General features: G+C 41.8%; 2 protein-coding genes across 3 annotated transcripts; one reads left to right on the top strand and one right to left on the bottom strand.

Moving 5' to 3' along the window:
* The first annotated feature begins 70 nt into the window (after positions 1-70).
* slc18b1 (solute carrier family 18 member B1) lies at positions 71-5,419 on the top strand. 2 transcript variants are annotated; one of them, XM_040200270.2, is made up of 14 exons: positions 71-272; positions 450-589; positions 1,788-1,883; positions 1,978-2,051; positions 2,642-2,789; positions 3,015-3,171; positions 3,276-3,412; positions 3,507-3,608; positions 3,725-3,816; positions 4,228-4,323; positions 4,413-4,487; positions 4,614-4,707; positions 5,035-5,084; positions 5,184-5,419. In XM_040200270.2, exons 1-14 carry the CDS (start codon positions 242-244, stop codon positions 5,236-5,238), a joined length of 1,347 nt encoding a protein of 448 aa, XP_040056204.2. In that variant the 5' UTR covers positions 71-241; the 3' UTR covers positions 5,239-5,419. The 2 variants fall into 2 exon arrangements, with proteins under 2 accessions (XP_040056204.2, XP_040056203.2); XM_040200269.2 differs by having other exon boundaries at positions 73-272; positions 447-589.
* A 432-nt stretch (positions 5,420-5,851) lies between these two features.
* ahi1 (Abelson helper integration site 1) lies at positions 5,852-15,759 on the bottom strand. The gene is made up of 27 exons (XM_040200204.2): positions 15,653-15,759; positions 15,207-15,280; positions 14,831-14,949; positions 14,081-14,661; positions 13,868-13,956; positions 13,594-13,780; positions 13,151-13,343; positions 12,974-13,069; positions 12,707-12,892; positions 12,365-12,517; positions 11,945-12,077; positions 11,622-11,745; positions 11,124-11,353; positions 10,288-10,394; positions 10,028-10,146; positions 9,715-9,845; positions 9,482-9,622; positions 9,110-9,303; positions 8,978-9,023; positions 8,824-8,876; positions 8,365-8,482; positions 8,081-8,103; positions 7,601-7,666; positions 7,350-7,512; positions 7,178-7,263; positions 6,770-6,858; positions 5,852-6,613 (listed from the first exon to the last, which is right to left on the bottom strand). The coding sequence occupies exons 2-27, from the start codon at positions 15,214-15,216 to the stop codon at positions 6,430-6,432; spliced, it is 3,621 nt and encodes a 1,206-aa protein (XP_040056138.2). The 5' UTR covers positions 15,217-15,280; positions 15,653-15,759; the 3' UTR covers positions 5,852-6,429.
* Positions 15,760-15,795: the final 36 nt, after the last annotated feature.

Raw genomic sequence — 15,795 nt, 5'->3', positions numbered from 1 at the left:
TAAGTTGTGCAGGTCGGAAGTGCCGGGGCTTTTATTTTGTTGAGCGCTTTCTGTGTGATTTGACGTTGAAGTGAACTTTATTGAGGAAACCCTGCGCGCTGGGCGGCTCTCTGCGGCTCCACACAGTCCGGGGCAGATTGATTGTGTTCGGTTGGTGTTTTTAAAAGTTCCCTCTGCGTGTCGTTACGTCACCGTCGGAATCTCAGTCCTGCGTGCTTGGAAAGGACCTGAGCGTTTAGAAATGGAGCTACCAGTCGACCTTCAGCAAACAGGTTGGTTGACTTCCAGAAAAGTCTAATCAGTTGCTGTTGGTGTTTTCAATCAGCTGATTTAACCCATAACGTTAACCTCCATTTGAATGGGAAGCATTCCGTGATTACTGGGAGGTTCTTTACCTTCAACTGATCCGGTTATTTAGTGTATGAGGTTTGATTCTCTATTCACAGCAGATACCAGCAATGCAGCTGAAACAACACGGCCTCCCACCAGGATGACAAGACAGCAGACTCTCACCTTAATATCGATGGCCTCTGTCAACTTTAGTTCAATGATCTGCTATTCGATATTAGGCCCGTTTTTCCCCAATGAGGTGAGAAAAAAATAATAGTATACTAATAACACAGGTTTAGCTGTTTGAGTACCACTTGTGATATTTTATAAAGTTGAATTTTTGGAAGGTTTCTATCTAGTGGCTTTCTTAAAGCAAGACCGGGTAGATTTTGAAAGTAGACATTCAGTCTTTTGAATGAAAAGTTGATTCACATGCAATAACAAAACTGCTAAGTTAATTTGACAAAGTGCGGTTGCTACTCCTTCTAAAGGAAACTTTACATACTTACATTGGGTCAATTTTTCACCCCCCCCCCTCCATGATACATGTATTAGATACATGTTTCATGTAATTCTTGTTATTTATATATCTATTCATGTTATTTTGAGGGTCTTTCCCATTCTAAAGCTCCCTTGCTCATTGAAAGACCGGCCATAACAAGAACAACAAATTTAAGCATTATATAAGTCACTGTTCAGAGAAGTTATTTAGATTAATAATGGTTAATTATTGATTTTATTCAGTTTAAAAGAGAGACAGGTAGCATTATTAGGAACTTCTATCTCGTTGGCTGGTGTTTAAACCTTCTGTGTGGTAACAATGCGGTTGCAACAATTATAATCCATTTATTACTCGCTGTTTTAAATTTTTCAGAGAGCTTTTATCTCCATAAAAAAATAATAAAACAGCTCTGGAACACAGGGTATAACGTTTGAGTCTGCTGACTCATATATAATGCTTTTTTGTATTTTCAAAACATTTTAATAAACTTTAACATTATTTCAGTGGGACTTGTTTTGGTGATGATAAACCTAAAGTAAACAGCTGGAAACCAAAACCAGGGGTTCCTCGTCTGTTTCCAAGCAATTGTGTGTTGCTAGTCTGAAGAGTAGCGTTGGTGGAAGTGTCTTCTGAGTGGAATGAATGTGTGATCATGTGCGGGCCTGACATCCCTCCCTGGAGGCCAGTAAATGACTCAGTTATACTCACTGGTCTCAGGTGAGGTCAGCTGACAACTGCTGAGCAAAGGTTAGGCTGCAGTGCAGTAATAAATATGACGCAGTAATAATAAGACATTAATGCATTATTTTTTTCGTTAGCTACATCAATATGTTGTACAATTAGCGAGGCTTTGCGTCAATAACGTTACATCACACGTCCTTGCTTATGTAACTTGACTTGACTGTGTTGTTTCCCCTCAGTCCAATGAAGACCTAACACGTGTGTTTCCCTGCAGGCAGTAAAGAAGGGAGCCAGTCAAACGGTCATTGGCCTCATATTCGGCTGCTACGCTGTCTGCAATTTAATTGGCTCATTGATCATGGGTAAATATGTAAGTGCATATGGCTTATTTTCCTCTCAGCATCTGAAGCGTGGCTCGCTTTCCGGATGCAGACTAACTCTCTAAGTCCTTGTCGATGTATCAGATCGTCCAGATTGGCGCAAAGTTCATGCTTGTGGCCGGCCTTTTTGTGTCTTCAGGCTGCACCATCCTGTTCGGGTAAGTGTTGCTCCTGTGCTGCTGTCCGTTAACGACAAACGATGACCACAGACACACAACCCAACTCATACCACAAAGTCATCCTAACGTCTTTTAGAGCTTTTGAAAACACCAAAGAAAAATAAGGCATTGGGCTTTATAATTAAGCTGTTTGGCTGCAGAATAATGACATAAACAATCTGTATACTTATTGTCAACTAATCTAAAAATAAACAAAGACCATAGAACACAAGCTGTATTTGTTACACAGATTAACATCTTCCGTAGGGATGAAGAGCGCCAGAGAGGTTGGGAAAGTTAAACAACACTTAGAGACAGACTGAGGCCGACATTGCTGCTCTTTTGGTGGGATTTGTTCTCAGTAATGTAAATATATAGACTAACACCTGACCTTCACAGGCAATGATGGCTGAGCGTTCTTTTTATAAATGCAAGGTTAATAACGGAGCCTTCCACAATGCTCAGTATTGTATTGGAAATGTTGCACCGCTCAATGAACGTATTGTATTTCTCCACTGAACGTGTCTACATGCAGATTTGGATCTTCGTCAGTGTGCATTTGTTTCAATGTTTCTATCTTTGTTTTGCAGGTTACTCGACCGTGCTCCTGCGGGAGCCGCTTTCATAAGTATCTGCTTTATTGTGAGGTCCATAGACGCCTTGGGCTTCGCTGCGGCTATGACCTCCACTTTTGCCATGACAGGAAAAATATTTCCAAACAATGTGGCAACTGTCTTGGTGAGTGCAGACAACTCCTGTGCTATTGGCTTGTTGTTTGGACATTAGAATCACGAGAAAAACAAGAAATGCATTATGGTTGGGGTTGTTTTGTACCTAACGTTTCTCCCAGTCTCATTGAAAATAAATAAAAACTGTCTTCTGGCATGTGCAGTCAAAGTCATTAGGCTGAGAAACTGTGCAGATTCTTCCATGTTTTAAAGTGCTGCAACTGTCTCTGTTCAGGGTTGTTTGGAGGTTTTCACAGGACTGGGTCTTATTCTGGGGCCACCGCTCGGAGGGTGGTTGTACCAATCCTTTGGATACGAAGTCCCTTTTATGCTTCTTGGATGTTTCCTACTAATTATGGTTCCTTTCAACATATACGTCTTGCCGAGCATTGGTAGTATTTTTAACATATAATGTGTTTCATTTCAATACACCTTTTTTGTTTGTTTGTTGTCGTATTGTAACTGCCGGCTGTCCTCTGTGCTTGTGTCCAAACAGAAGCAGAACCCTCAAAGGATTCCTTCCTTCCGCTCCTCAGCAAAGTGAAAATCCTCCTGATCTGCTATGTGATATTCACTCTCAGTGCAGGTCTGGGCTTCTTGGACGCCACGTTGTCCCTGTTTGCCATGGCGAAGGTAGTTCCCTGACTTGTGATGAAGTCAACTTACTGTAGAAAGAAGGTTACTGTGGTTGCTGCATGTAGAACACATTCTCCCTCTCTTTAATCAGTTTAATCTCTCAGCCGGCTTCGTGGGACTCATCCTCCTCGGCTTGTCTTTGCCATACTGCCTGGGGTCACCGCTGATTGGCTACATCAGCGATAAATATCCTGTGAGTGTAAAGGCAAACGTGGATGGTTCTTTCACAAATGTAAGTTGGACATTTTGAACTAAATCTCCTGTTTGTGTGTGTGTGTGTGTGTGTGTGTGTGTGTGCATCTTCATCAGTCCACCAGGTCTTGGTTCATGGTGACAGGAGGTGCCGTCACAGCATTTGGCTTCGTTATGCTGGGCCCCGTCCCTTTTCTTCACATCCAGGGGTGAGCATGTGGTAAAGGTGGAAAGTAACAGAGACCTTTTAAAAGGATGTATCCACATCAGTCAGTCCAGTCAGTATTCTATTATATCTATTTATTATCATCTGTCCTTTTTAATATAGAATTACAGCCAAAGATCTAACTTGGCCTTAGTCTGAAAACAACAACTTCCCCCTCTAAATTGACATAAGCTTTTCATTGTATTTTAAAGCGCTTATTCCAAAAAAGAAATATCATGAGATATCACAAGATTCAAACTTGAAAATGGAGTATTCATCCACTGTGATTTGAATTTAGTCCTTCCTCCAACACTAGCAGTACTCAGTAGGTAGGTAACTCTTAAACAGTTACAGGTTAACAGTACTAACTTTATATTGTCTTTGGGTGTTTTTGCGTGTGTGCTCGTATGTGTAGCCAGCTGTGGTTGCAGGTCTTCATGCTTGGTGTAATCGGGTTTTCTCTGGGCATGACGGTGATCCCCACCTTCCCGGAGATCATCACATGTGCATAGTGAGTGGCGTCACATGTTATGCTGCTACACGTTTATATTTATTTATGTCTATAGTGCCAGGTGTAACACCTGTGCTTCTTCTTTGTAGTGAACACGGATATGATGAGGGCCTCAGCACTCTTGGAATGGTGTCTGGACTTTTTGGAGCATTTTGGTCGGCCGGGTGAGATCTCGTTTTTACCAGAATCCCAAAATTCCGTAGCATAAATATTAATTTAAAAAGACAAACATTAAATCAATAATTTTACTGGTTGGTACTTTGTTTTCTGACCTTTGATTCTTTTTGAAGCATGTTTTATGGGCCGATAGTGGGTGGCCTTATCACGCAAAACCTGAGCTTTGAATGGGCAGCTGCAATCCACGGAGGCGTGGTGTTTTTGGGTGTAAGTATCGCTTTGAGCAGCTTATGAACATTCCCTTCGTCTTTCTGTGATCTGAAAGATTCCAGATTCCACTTCATGACCATATCATCAGGAGTAAATCATTAGCTGCTTGTGCACACAATGGCATCTTGGCCAATTTCCAAGCTTGTAATTTCCAAGCATGAGACCGTGAGAGTTGCCACTTTACCTGCATGGGAGCTAATTAAGGACGAGAAAAAACATTATTCCAGGTCCGCTTGTCAACCATGCTACAAAGATTTAATCGAGGACAAAGTGCGTGATTCTCTTTTCTCAACAATTTCACAATTGAAAGTAATCTGTCCTCAGGCCTTTCTCCTTGCTGTGTACTACCTATGCCGACCTTTACAACCCCAAAGGTAATCGTTCACCTTAAGTAAAGATGATCACATTCATTCCAGATACATAGTTTTTATTTTTGGATTTTTCATGAACGTACTTTTATGTTTGACTTGAAGCGTTCCAAAAGACAGTCAACCAACAGATGAAAACACTCCTCTCCTGACTGACTGAAGGACGCCATGCAGAGAGAACTGTTCGCCTTCTGTTACCAAGTTACCACAGTTTATAAATGTTTTTGTAAATTATATATTTCTGGTGTTGCAGAGATTGTAACGCTTTTGTATGGGTCATGGAAATGTTTTAATGTAAAAAGAAATTATGAAAATAAATTAAAAGATTTTGATCCTAAAAACAATTCTGTATATTTTTCTGAATTTGCAGGATATTTTAATTAAATGGTTTTATATTGAGCAAAAGAATCAATGAATGTTTTATGAATGGAGGTCGTCAACCACTGGAAAGCCCAAACTAAATGGAGCTTTGTCCTGGAGATCAGCTGTACTCACAAGCTCAGTTTTTTTAAATCACATGACTTCATGTTGGAGTTACGCGAGCCAAAAGCAGCTGACCACATTCATTCAAACAAACCTGGTATAATTTATAGAGCCATATGTTAGGTCATAGGGAACCTCATGCTTAATTCAACAGGCAGTATTGTGTCACATTCACTGCATTGGCACTGGATTCTGTATATTGTATTCTTTTCTAACTGATCATTTTTACAACATTTACACAAATAATACATTCAAAAATAAACATGTGAATGAAAACACATACCCGTGCCTTATTCTAAAACAATTGTGTTGCAAAAAACATCTTTATTCTCTTGCTATTAGCATCTTAAATTCCAAAGATAATAACATTGTCAAAAAGTAAAATATTAAATCTTTACATGCTATGGCTTTAAATGGTGATTTATAGAATAATTTGTTTCTCATTTGCATTGTTTGACAAGTACATAGAAAACATCAAATTATCCCTTAGGCATGTTTATTTAAACATTTTACATATCAAAAGTGGGACTTTACATGGGATTAAACATTTAGAAAGAGAGAATCTGTATTTGTATATAGCTCTGTAAAAGTGTCTTATAAAAAGGAAAATAAAATACAATATTACAGAAATGTAGTTTTCTATACCTTCTTTGGCTAAAAGTGTACACAACAGCCAATTTAGGCTTATGTCTATAAATATGTAAACCATAGGAAAAGAATTCCTAGAATTTTTCTTTGAACAAGTCTTCATTGATCAATCTGTATTATGTACATACAAAAGATTTAGTTCACATCAGCAAGTATTAAAAAAAACAATATGTTAAAAATACATAAAACAGAGTAAGGCTGAAAACAGCAATGTGTGCGTTTATGTGTCGGGCTCAAAGGCCCCGTTACTCCGGCCGGTCGGCCTCTTTGGGAGAGGCCTGTCTGTGGATCTTCCTCTCCTCCTGCTGCTGCTCGTCCGCCTCGGAGCATCTGCGTCTGAAAATGTGGCTTGAGACGAACGTGCGGCAACTCCTGACCTTTTCACCTTCTTTTTCCTTCTAGCCCTGCCGGGAAACCATCATTCACAATCAAAATCTATTACTTCTAAAGCTACAACATACCACGTTAGGTGTAAGCCCGCATTGTCTTGCTGTTGCTATGGAAAAGCAACACTCCCTGGGAATGTAGTCGGGAGGATGAAAGCACAACGAGCCTCTCACCTGGCATCCATCAGCTCTGGTTCGGTGTCAGAAAGGGTCGGCTCAGAAAGAAACTTCAGTTCCCCAGAAGAACTGATTGCAGCAGATACCTTAAAAAGGCCAGGAAGAAGAAAAGATAAAACAATAGGGAAAGCCAACCAAGCAGATACTGAATTATAGATCATTTTACATTATTTTATGCTTTAAAAGGGTAAACTTTAAAGTGATGCTCCTCCCAAAATCCAAAAGTGTATGAAAGAATACGTCAGCCCATAAAAGGATGAACGAGAGTTTCTGATCATCAAATGAAAGCAGTCACGCGTGTAAGAAATAAATTCACAGCCACACCAATATTATATTTATACTAGGCCTAGTGATGTAAGAAGATAGGACTGTAATCCAGGACAGACGCTTCTTCATGAGTCTTACCCTGGTTGGTGTTGACCGCTCTACGGTCCCTGCAGACAAGGTGGCTCTCGCCTCAACAGACTCAGTCCCCTCTCCATCGAAATCTCCTACGAAATAAAAGAACTCATCTTTCAGTCATACACATTCTCCACTTTGGGGGGGGGTCTATAAAAAGAAATCCCGATTCACTTACTCTGATCTACTACATAAGAAGCTAGAAAATATCCCTGCTCCCCATTGGCCAGATGCCCGAACCACCAGGTGTCATTGTCTTTGTACAGCACTTGGATGACATCACCGCGGCAGAGGTTCAGTTCATCGGACCGATTGGCTCGATAGTCGTACAGCGAGACGACCTGGAGGAGGAACACGGCGGTGGAGGGCTTGAGCGAGAGTGGCGAGAGGACACGTACTACTGAGCTCGTAGCCACAGCGGATACTCACTACTTGTTGAACGGGGATAGAATCTGTTTCCCCCTGGATGCCTGAAGATATGTGCTCAGGTTGGCTCTGACGGAGGAAAAGAACATCATTTAGATTCTGAAGAAGCAACTTTAGCTTTTAGACCAACGATACTTTTAGACCAATCAGTAAAACAACGTTCATCTGGTTGAGATTCGGTTGACGGAGGAAAGCCTCTCTCAATCAGAACAGCAGAAGATGCTGTTTGATGACTTAGTGACGTAGTGTGGGATAATGGGAGTCTTTAACACCATTGTCCTCACTGCAGTCAGCTTCTCCTGGTCAGTATTCCTTAAGCATAGTTTATGACGTTTCTATGACTAAAAGAAAATATATCAAATACAGCACTTACGCATTGGGCAAAAGGGACTTTTTAACACTGACAGGTGAACAAATGAAGCCCGGTGGAAACTCGATTACAATGACAAATTACAAAAGTGACATATTGTGTAACAGCCTTACCGTGTGTAGTCCTGAAGCTCCCCCTGAAATTCCAAGAAAAAACAAAAGAAGGAAAAAATATTGAATCTTCAACTACAAGATAATTCTGTGATTGTTAACAGAAATCACTTACGGACACAAGTGAAAGTCACAAGCGGCCCGTTTCTGTCTCTGTGTACGGTATACATGCTTCAGGAGACTTTAAACCGTTATGCTGGAAGCATTTGGTCACCACGGGTTTTACTTATTGCAGCTATAATCTTGCAAACTATTTGACACTGGTTTAAACAGTGCAAGTCACTCACAATATTGGGTGCTCAGAGCTGCCTGGGGGATAAGCTGCTCCGCGAGAGAACCGGAGTGCTGCAGCTGGGAGTGCGGCGACCGGAGGGACGGAGGCAGTAGCGATGCATTTAATCCCGTCTGCAAAGAAAACGCTGCATTTGTTGAGTGTTGTTGAATTTAACAACAAATGCAATACATAATGATACCAGCAGGTTTATTTCCCAATCACGAATGCAAAGCAGTTCTGTAATGCTTTGCTAATCAAAATGTAACTTTATCAATAATAACACATTTTGGTGTTTTGTTTCCTCTCTCAGCAGTTGAGAGGAGATTTGGTTTAATCCCAAGCGATTAGATAACAAATTGTTGGCAAGAAGGGTTTGACAGGTTACATCACCATTTGTGACCTCAATAACGACCAAGTATACAAAGGTGTGTTTATGAAGGTGCGTTTACAAAGGAGCACTGATCAGACTCACTGTGCCAGAATCTATTGTGAAGCCCCTCCCTCTGTGAGCGACGCTCCCTTTGTCTGCAAACCAAACAAAGAGCAAGCAGAATATTCCCCATGTAAATACAGAGACAGGTTAATGTAGATGTGACGCAGCTATCAATGTGCTTCATAATAATTACCTTGCTCATAAATGTATCCAGACATTGAGCGCCTCTGATTTGGCTCCTAAAAACAAGATTGGAAAAATTCAGTTTCTGTATTTCTTGATGTATTTATATCTAAGTAATAGAAGATTAGAAGATAGTATTTACAAGTACTGAATCCAGTTGCTCCTTCACACATTGCATTTTCATTGCAAGTCTTGTTGCTTGGGCAAACTGATCCATGGTTGAAGCCAAGGATGTGTCCTGTAACGCTGGTGGGTCGGGCGTGTTTCTCATGGTTCTGGTGTCTGCTGAAGCCGATCGGCTCGCAGCTTTTATATTGTGGACCTCCAACTGGGAAACTGTGTGATAAAGGATGACATCATTTGTATTTTTTTTTATTCTGGTGTCGCTCAGCTGACGGAAATAACTTTCAGTAGGTCTGGACAAAATAAGCACAGCACTGTATGTACAGTATATATCGGATTGTTCAGGGGCCACATCCGCAGTAACAAACACTTGTCGGGTCCTTCCACAAACCTTTGCGATCGTACAGGTACAGGCGGACAGGCTGGCCCCGGCCGAAGGCGCTGAAAGCAACCATGTTTTCGTGAGGGTGGAAGGACACGCCGTGGAGAGCAGTGGGGTACAAGAGCTCAGAGTAGACGGCAACTTGGTCTCCTGAAAAGACACAACAGAGAGGACAGCTGGAGCCACTCTGCGTATTGTAGCCATAACCAAGTGAACAAGAAAAACAAACATGATAACTTCACCTGTGTCTGCATTCCAGACATATGCCATCCCATCCTCGCTACCGGAGAAGATGAAGTTCCCACACGGCGTGAAAGTGCTGCAAATCCTCTCTCTGTAGTTTGTGGCTCCGGTGTACTTCTTCACAACCAAGCTAGAAGATCAGATACATTAAATGCAAACACCAACGTTATTGTCATTGTGTTTTAGAGCCTTCTTACAGCTGTGGAAAGTTGTCTAATGTGATGGCTGATAAAACCAGCAGCAATACTTAAAAAAGCAGAACAGATGTCACTGTTTCCTGTAATTACAGCTTTTGTCCAGTGTCTTATTTACATTCTCAGGTCCATCACCCTCAGGACACTGTCTTTTGCATGGATGAGCAGACACCGCCCGTTTGGATGGAGCTGCAACATGTTGATGGCTACACCCACAAGTTCACGCTCATCAATTCTCTGCCAAGACAAAACATGCAGCGTTTCACAATTCTTTTCAATTTCATTTGTTGCCAGGAAACCACCGTCTGACACATTGTAAGTACACGGTGTAATATGAAGATTTGGATCAAACATGACAAACAGAATAGTCTCCTGTACCTTCTCTACACACCAGGGATGACATGGCTGATGCCGCTTGCTGTCACTTATTGTGGTTCTCCACACAAGGATTAGGCCGGTATTGTCGGCCGAGAACATTCTCCTTCCTAATTACAACAAATACAACAAAAGCAACATCAGCTTTAAGAAGGAAAAAGCATAACATTCTATTTCACATTACAAAAGATGAATCGACAACGTGACACGATTTTCTTTACAAAAGATGGTTAGAGAATAAATACTGAATAGAATCCCTCTGAGAAGTGTACTGAAATCTGCATGTCCCCAAACACACTGAAACTTTCTGGTGGTTACAAGGGGTGTGTGTGTGTTTGTGTTTGTGTGAGTAAAGGCAGCAGCAGCTTACAATTAAGACATAAGTTATTGTTATTGTCCCTCAGTGACTGTACTTCCCCCCCCAACCCTGGCTTGACTGCCACACACCTTCCTCCAGCCACTGAACATTTACATTTACATTTCTTACTGTTCATATTGCAAAAATATTTCTTACTGTACATATCTATTTATTCACTTATTACACTTTACATATGCTCATACTCTGCACTTTTTGCTATTCTGCACTTCTGGTTGGATGTTAAACTGCATTTCGTTGCCTCGGTACTTGTTCCCTGTGCAGTGACAATAAAGTTGAATCTAATCTAATCTAAAATCAGCCACAAACCAATAACAGCCCACCCCTCTAGTGCAGTGGACCCCTTCTCTTTTCCTCTCGTCATTTAAAACCTATTGTGTGTATTATATATAAAGGCAGAGGTGAATGATACACAAACTGGGACAACATGTTGATCAAAACAAAAACATAAAAGACACAATACCTTCAGAGTCAAAACAAATGGAGTTGATGAAACTGTTGTGACCCTCAAACTCCTGCAGCAGCTGGCCGTTCACATCATCGACGTCAAGCCTCCACACTCGCACCAGAGAGTCAAAGCCGCCCGTCACCACCAGGTTCTGGGCTGTGGGTTGGTACTGAGCGCAGTACACAAAGGATGGGTGGGGGAGGACCTTCTGGGCGGTTCCCTGAAGCTTCTCCACGTTCCACTCTCTGACAGGGGCGAGCAAGAATTTTTGAATGATGCTAAACTCCTTTTGTGCAAATAACCTATCTAGTCAGCTGATGCCCACTTCAGCCCAAAACATGCCGTCACTGGAGACATGAACACGCGATGAGCCACTTTCTATGAAGGGTACTTAGTTTCCATGGAGATACTTTTACGAACAGCTATTTCAGTCGCTAAAAACTATCCCTTATTGTGACACCATTCACTCCTAATCAGTTCAATGTATTTTTCTACCCAACCAGCGGAACTTACCTCACAGTTCCATCGGAGGAGGCAGACAAAAGGCTCACATCGTCTCTGGACCAACACAGATCATAGACTATCTTGAGATGACCACTGAAAGCAGCCAAAGCCTGGCCAGAGGGGATCTCATACACTGAAACATGAAATGAATGGGGTACTCATTGAACAATATACCGTTTAAAAATAAATATATGCTTGGAGGTTGCAGACTTATCGTCATCCCCAAAGCTGTCGGTGCATAAACGGCAATTAATGAAATAACTAGCATGTGTTTACTGGAGTGAAGAGAAGCATCAGCAGGAAGAGTTGTACGCGGACGAGGTGTTGCTTACCTACTACAGGGAAAGCATCCGTGTCGGCACAAGCAGCCGCCAGCATCGTGCCGCCATGAGAGAAGAGCAACGTGAAGCAGCCCATCCGACCACCGCGGAACGACAGCATGGACTTGTTAGGAATCCGACAGACCTTCAACAGGGAATCATTGGTAGGGCTTGCGCAATTTAACACACAGTTCAGTGACAGGTTGCCTTTTTGTGATATGGCCGTATGTACAGTGCTCTTAGCATCATCTCGGATTCAACATCACTGTCATTTTGTGCAGAACATGGAGAGTGAATTTGTTCTCTTATATTCTACATAGGTATTGCATTAGGGACGGATTACTTGACTTGACACTTTGCACAATATAAATGTCAAGACTAGAAACAGCTTTGATGTTAACGTGGGAGCAATCATTTGCGAACACCTCTCACCTGTCCTGGCAGCCTGCTCCATCTCAAGGCTGGCGGCTTGCTGTCTAGAGGCTGCGTCAGGCTTCTCTTGGTGACCTCATTCTGCAGGTCACTGTAGGAGGTGCTACCCCTCTCCTCCTGCAGTGCCATCATGGAACGGATACCGGGGTCCACCTGCAGAACATAACCCAATCTAAGCCTCAACATGTCACTGAATAAACTTGCATCCAGAGTAGCACTAATACATTTCAGGTCAACCATTTGCATATCCGCTAACATATAATAGAAATTAAGGACCAAATGTTATTTTAAAATACTAAAAACATACATTATAGCACCTATAAAGCAACAAAAAAAACGTACATGCTCGGGGAGCTTAATGCCTTTCACCGTAACATAAAGGGTGGAGGCGTATTTGTTCCGGGGGTACTTCCTCCACCACTCGAACACCTCAATAGTTTTGGGTTGTTTCTTTGCCCGAGGTGGAGGGAAGAAGAGCTGGAGGCGAAGTCTACTGTCAATGTTTAGCACACAATTTGTGCCGACGAGCTAAAGGATACAGAGAAAATTGTGACAATTAGAATCTGAAAAACAGCTGAAATCCGAGTCAAACCAGACCAGACATGATACCTTAAGAAAAGCCCACGCAATTTTTCTGAATCCTCGCTCATGCTGGTCAACATCCACGTTGGCTCTTGCTTCTTCCATAGTTATGAAGTCCAGAATCTTTAAGAAACAATTAAATACAAAGAATTATTGACAGGTACCTTGAAATTGCCCAACATGTCTCGATGCGAGGTCTCTTACTTCAAAGAAAAGTATAACTCGGGGGCTTTCATCATTTTGTTCCACAAAGTAACCAAAGCGTTCATTGAAGATGATCTGTTCCTGCCACTCAGGGATGATGGATTTGTTCTTCTTGAAGTCAAACGGCTGAGTCATGATGGGGAGTATGTGGTCAACGTTATCTTGCTCATAAAATGAGGAGACTGGCCGATGGCTGGGAAAGACAAAACATTGTGTTAATTCAAAGGCTTCACCACACTCTGCAGCTTTTGAATTTAGAGGTTAAAATAACGGTTGAGCATTCCTAGATGGAACTAAAACAGATAAGAAAATATTGTCCTTATGTTACAAGTTATAGTGACAAAGAAGGTATGTACCCGGCAATAGTAACACAAGTGTTAACAAAGAATTTAACACTGAACTAAACAGCAGAAATGAAGGCCATACGGAGCGTCCATTCTCACCAGTCTTCTTTCTTCACATACTGTCCAGTGACTTCATCGACGACGTGTATCTTCACCATAGGGTGTGAGATCAGTAGGTCCGTCTTGAGGGGATCTGTTCGGTGGACGTACACTCCGAGCACAAGGCTGTCATCAAATGCTGGTTTCTGTGGGACTTCTGCCTCAGCTTCACTCTCTTCTTTGACAACTAAGGAAATGTCAAATCAGAGTTCATTAAATTCATCAACATTGTAATTCTGGACATTAGCTATGCTGTGCATTAACATTCACTTACCATGTTTTGTTTTCTTTTTCTTCTTCTTTCCCTTTGATTCTGTTTCGTTGTCCACATTAGCATCGTGACCAGCATCTTCATCTTCATCCCTAGTGAAGCAGAAAAGTATTACATTTTACTTCCATATGCTGCTATAAATTCTGTAGCCATATCATTAAATGTCAAATAATTATAAATGGAAAAACTCCATGGCATACTAGTAGATATACACACCCTACTTCCGACTGTGTGATTATAGACTTGAGCTTCTTCTTTTTCTTCTTTCCGACATCGTTATTGAGTGAAACATTTTGGGGGAGACCACTCTCATCCTCATTCTTGGTGCTTGTTGTCTTTAAAGTCCTCTCCTCCTTCTGTGCAATCTGCTGCTGGTATTCATGCAGCAGCTTGTCCTCTACATCCTCCACATGAGCCACAGCTTTTTCCTCTGTATCTCCCTTGGCTTTTGCCTTTTTACTTTTCCGCTTTGGTCCCTTTCCATCACCTACATCATTTGGCTCCAAAGCAATCTCAGAGTTGGAAGCCTCTGCAACCTTTTGGGTGTAACTTTTGGTATCCGTAGGTACTGGAAGCGGGGGAAGATCCCTCCTGCTTTTCCTCTTGCCTTTTGACGTTGGACTCTCCTCTTGGTTTCTAGTGTTGTTGATGTTAACCTTTTCCGCCGTTTCCCTCTCTCTTTGCTTGTTCTTGGTGTAGCGAGGGCTGCCCTGCTCAGGGTGATATGTGTTCTGGAGGATGGCCTCATCATCTGCTGTGTCCTTCTCAAGGTTGAGATTCTTCTTTAGACTCTGAAGCTAAAGAAACGGCGGGAAAAAGGCAAAAATATGACATGTCAATATATATGCATTTAAAGCGTGTTCTCTTAAAAAGAGGTTGACCGTATGAAATACTTTGCGATGTATTTTGGCGAAAGTTGATTTAGTAAACACACAGGGTATCATTTGAAACATTTTGAATACACACCACAATTGTCTCCTGAGATTCAGCTTTTTTCTTCTTTAACTTTTTCTTGTCTGATTCAGAGTATTTCTTGAAGACTTCATTGAATCTTTCCCGGGTCTTTGCCCGGTCTTCAGTCGCACCTGTAAAAAGAGTTCATGAGCAAAGCCGCCCGGGGCTGTCTACATGTTACATGTTATCAAAGCATGTATGTATGTGTATGCATCTATGTTGCTGTTGTGAGAGGTAAATCTACTAAAGGTAAATTCATCTTGTTATTGTACTCAAATACAATTTTGGGGTGATTGTATCGGTATTTCCATTAAACTTATCTACTTGAAGCTAAGCTAGTTGTACCACTGACGGTACAACACACTTGAAGGAACAACAGGGAACTTACCTACTAGCATCCTCAGCCACCACTGTGTATTATCTCATTCTGAATGCGAAAGGTGCGTAAGGAAGAATTTCATCCTACAAATAACGTTACACAAAACAGATCATGTTAACGGTGAACACAACGATCTCTGCATCATCATTTTAGCGTAAAGTGAGTTAGTTAGTTTTGTAATGTGGACGAACACATTGGAACGGACCCACGTAGTGTTTTCTGTGGCGTCTGCTTAGCTGAAGCTCAAACAATTAGGTTAGGCAACCTTTGTGAGACGCTAACAGCTAACGCTAAGTGCTAATTGCTAATATTAGCTAGCATAAGTGCCTTTATAAGCTAACGTCAACGTTAAGAAAGTTTAGATTCAAGCGACCACTTCAAGCCCAAATGTAACCGTATTCCATCGTAGTGGGTTTTATAAACACGGACAGGAGGAAGTTGAGGCGTGTATCTACCCTGCAGTGATTGTGCTGGGCTCCAACTTCACCAACGACGCTGCGACGGTTTCCAAGTCAACCACAGCGAGGCTGGACGTGGGGGCGGGGCCTGGCGACCATGTTTGTGACGTATGGACAATAACAATACGTCCACCAATGGT

The sequence above is a fragment of the Gasterosteus aculeatus genome, chromosome 15 (genome assembly GCF_964276395.1).
Source record: "Gasterosteus aculeatus chromosome 15, fGasAcu3.hap1.1, whole genome shotgun sequence".
Classification (NCBI taxonomy): Eukaryota; Metazoa; Chordata; class Actinopteri; order Perciformes; family Gasterosteidae; genus Gasterosteus; species Gasterosteus aculeatus.
This window is presented reverse-complemented; position numbering and strand designations above follow the sequence as displayed.